The sequence below is a fragment of the Limulus polyphemus genome, unplaced genomic scaffold, assembly GCF_000517525.1.
Source record: "Limulus polyphemus unplaced genomic scaffold, Limulus_polyphemus-2.1.2 Scaffold7174, whole genome shotgun sequence".
Taxonomy (NCBI): Eukaryota; Metazoa; Arthropoda; class Merostomata; order Xiphosura; family Limulidae; genus Limulus; species Limulus polyphemus.
The window spans coordinates 9,885-12,956 of NW_013672784.1; the positions used below are offsets into that span (position 1 = coordinate 9,885).

A 3,072-nucleotide genomic window follows, 5' to 3' on the forward strand; every position below is an offset into this window, starting at 1 on the left:
CCTAGATGGCTAAAAACCGGGTTTTTATACTCCTGGTGGGCACAGTACAGATAGCCCATTGTGTAGCTTTGTGCTTAACTACAAACAAACCATGCACGACTGGAGAAACAATGATATATTATTTAATCAGCCGTAAATGGATAGAAGAAAACATATATAGAAGCCAACACTATGACGTGAAGATTTGTCGGGAACAAGTGTAAAGTAAATAATGGAACAGACTTCGTGTTCGTTAACCTTGCTTTTAGCCTTCTCGTCTTTTGAACCGAAACATAACGTATAATGTTGTGGTCATGAATATCTCGATAATTAGTGTCATTCAGCAACGTATTCAAACATCACTGTGTTATTTCGATGGACTTTAAACGTATTATGTACACTATAATGTAAAAGAAAGTACTATCATTTTTCCTCTGTAATTGAAGATGACATTTGAATAATCTAACATAATCTCAGCTTATCTGAAATGATCAAATTGGTGAGTGGTGTATTTTAAGAGAGATAATGTGTCCACATCTAAAATAAACCAGAATTCAACAAACTGAGTAGCATGTCTTTATGCTGTAGTATCAATTATGTTAAGCCTATTTCGATGTATCTAAGCCTAGTCTTAGTGTCTCACAACTATTGTTCATCTTAAAACTTCCCTAGACGAAGAAACAAAAAGGTTTTTTCGTACAACTTTCGAATGGTATCACGTTTTTGAAAACAAATTAAATAGGATACACTACTAAACAGAAAGAAAACTGAAACACGTCATATCTTACAAACTTTGTTTTATGACCGAGTTCAGTAGTATTCCGATTTAATGCCTGATGAACATAAGCATTACATGTGGAGTCATAATGACATGTAGATTATAATCGTAATGTCTATTATCTTATTTGATTTTGGGGGAATATTCTGCCTTTTGTATCTTAGGAAAGCAGAAAATATCACTAATATTAAACAAACGTTAAGCCTAAAGTATAATTGATTGTGAATGTGAATAAGTTAACTTAATGATAGTTTAAATATTTAAGTGTGACACTAGTGTTGCTACTACTGAAAGTTTGAAAATGCAGCTTTTACGTTAATGTAAAATTTTTATTTTTGTTCTTGCTTTAAAACCATTAGCGTTGTAGAATCTAAGTAAGAAAACCCAAGATGTCTTTTGGTTCTTTCACTTGTGAAAATGTGGTTTTGTCCCTTGGTGGAAATTCAGTTTGTTTTCTCCTTTTTTTATCAATAAACAAAACATTTTTCTTTGGTGTTTCGATTACTGACAATATTTAGGATGGTCGTGTGTTCCACTTAAACGTAAAAAAAACCAAGTTAATCCTGAGTAGTTGTGCATGAAATTGACAAAAGAAGTGGATAGATGATGCGTAGAAATGTGTTTAATGGTACTGCGCAGAAACGGAATTAAACGTGCCGCCTATAATAAGGATAATACAGAAACGTGGTTGTGTTACCTGGTAACAAAATTAACTACGCTGTGTAGAAACGGCATTAGCTATGCTGTGTAAAATCTGGATTAATTTTGTTTCCTGGTATTAAGATGAACAATGCTTATTAGAAACAGGATTAATTTTGTTTCCTGGTATTAAGATTAACAATGCTTATTAGAAACAGGATTAATTTTGTTTCCTAGTATTAAGATTAACAATGCTTATTAGAAACAGGATTAATTTTGTTTCTTAGTATTAAGATTAACAATGCTTATTAGAAACAGGATTAAATGTGTTACCTGGTATCAATATTAAATGTGTTACCTGGTAACAAAATTAACTACGCTGTGTAGAAACGGCATTAGCTATGCTGTGTAAAATCCGGATTAATTTTGTTTTCTAGTATTAAGATTAACAATGCTTATAAGAAACAGGATTAATTTTGTTTCCTAGTATTAAGATTAACAATGCTTATTGATACCAGGTAACACATATAATATTGATACCAGGTAACACATTTAATATTGATACCAGGTAACACATATAATATTGATACCAGGTAACACATATAATATTGATACCAGGTAACACATTTAATATTGATACCAGGTAACACATTTAATATTGATACCAGGTAACACATTTAATATTGATACCAGGTAACACATTTAATATTGATACCAGGTACTACATTTAATCCTGTTTCTACATTAAATGTGTTACCTGGTATCAATATTAAATGTGTTACCTGGTATCAATATTAAATGTGTTACCTGGTATCAATATTAAATGTGTTACCTGGTATCAAGATTAAATGTGTTAACTGGTATCAAGATTAAATATGTTACCTGGTATTAAGATTATATATGTTACCTGGTATTAAGATTAAATGTGTTGCCCCTAGAAACTGATAATAATGTTGTATATTATTTAAATTAAATCACGTGATTTTATTGTAAAACAGTTTTCTGCGTTTCTAAATAAATTATTATTGTGTGTGTGTGTGATTCCAAAATATTGTATTAATTAATGTATTAATATTGTATTAATTAATGTATTAATATTGTATTAATTAATGTATTAATATTGTATTAATTAATGTATTAATATTGTATTAATTAATGTATTAATATTGTATTAATTAATGTATTAATATTGTATTAATTAATGTATTAATAATTTGTAATCATTGTTCAGGACGTATTAAGAACACGGAACCGTTGTCATGGGAACGAAGTCACAATCACATCCTGAGAGTTGTAGCTTTCGACTGCGGCATGAAGAGGTCGAAACCGACAAATGTGAACATCAAGGTTAACGAAGTTTGCCATATTGGCTGGAAGGGTAAGTTCAGTCCCAGACTATTGTTTGCCATATCAGCTGGAAGGGTAAGTTCAGTCCCAGGCTATTGTTTGCCATGTCAGCTGGAAGGGTAAGTTCAGTCCCAGCCTATTGTTTGCCATATCAGCTGGAAGGGTAAGTTCAGTCCCAGCCTATTGTTTGCCATATCAGCTGGAAGGGTAAGTTCAGTCCCAGGATATTGTTTGCCATAACGGCTGGAAGGGTAAGTTCAGTCCCAGGCTATTGTTTGCCATATCAGCTGGAAGGGTAAGTTCAGTCCCAGGATATTGTTTGCCATAAC

General features: G+C 31.9%; 1 protein-coding gene across 1 annotated transcript in view; it reads left to right on the top strand.

Moving 5' to 3' along the window:
• The window catches only part of LOC106474400 (calsyntenin-1-like), a 37,464-nt gene that overhangs the window by 7,573 nt on the left and 26,819 nt on the right, over positions 1-3,072 (top strand). The window contains exon 3 of the mRNA XM_022402706.1: positions 2,628-2,774. Coding sequence (XP_022258414.1) covers positions 2,628-2,774 — 147 coding nt within the window. The remainder of the gene's footprint in view (positions 1-2,627; positions 2,775-3,072) is intronic.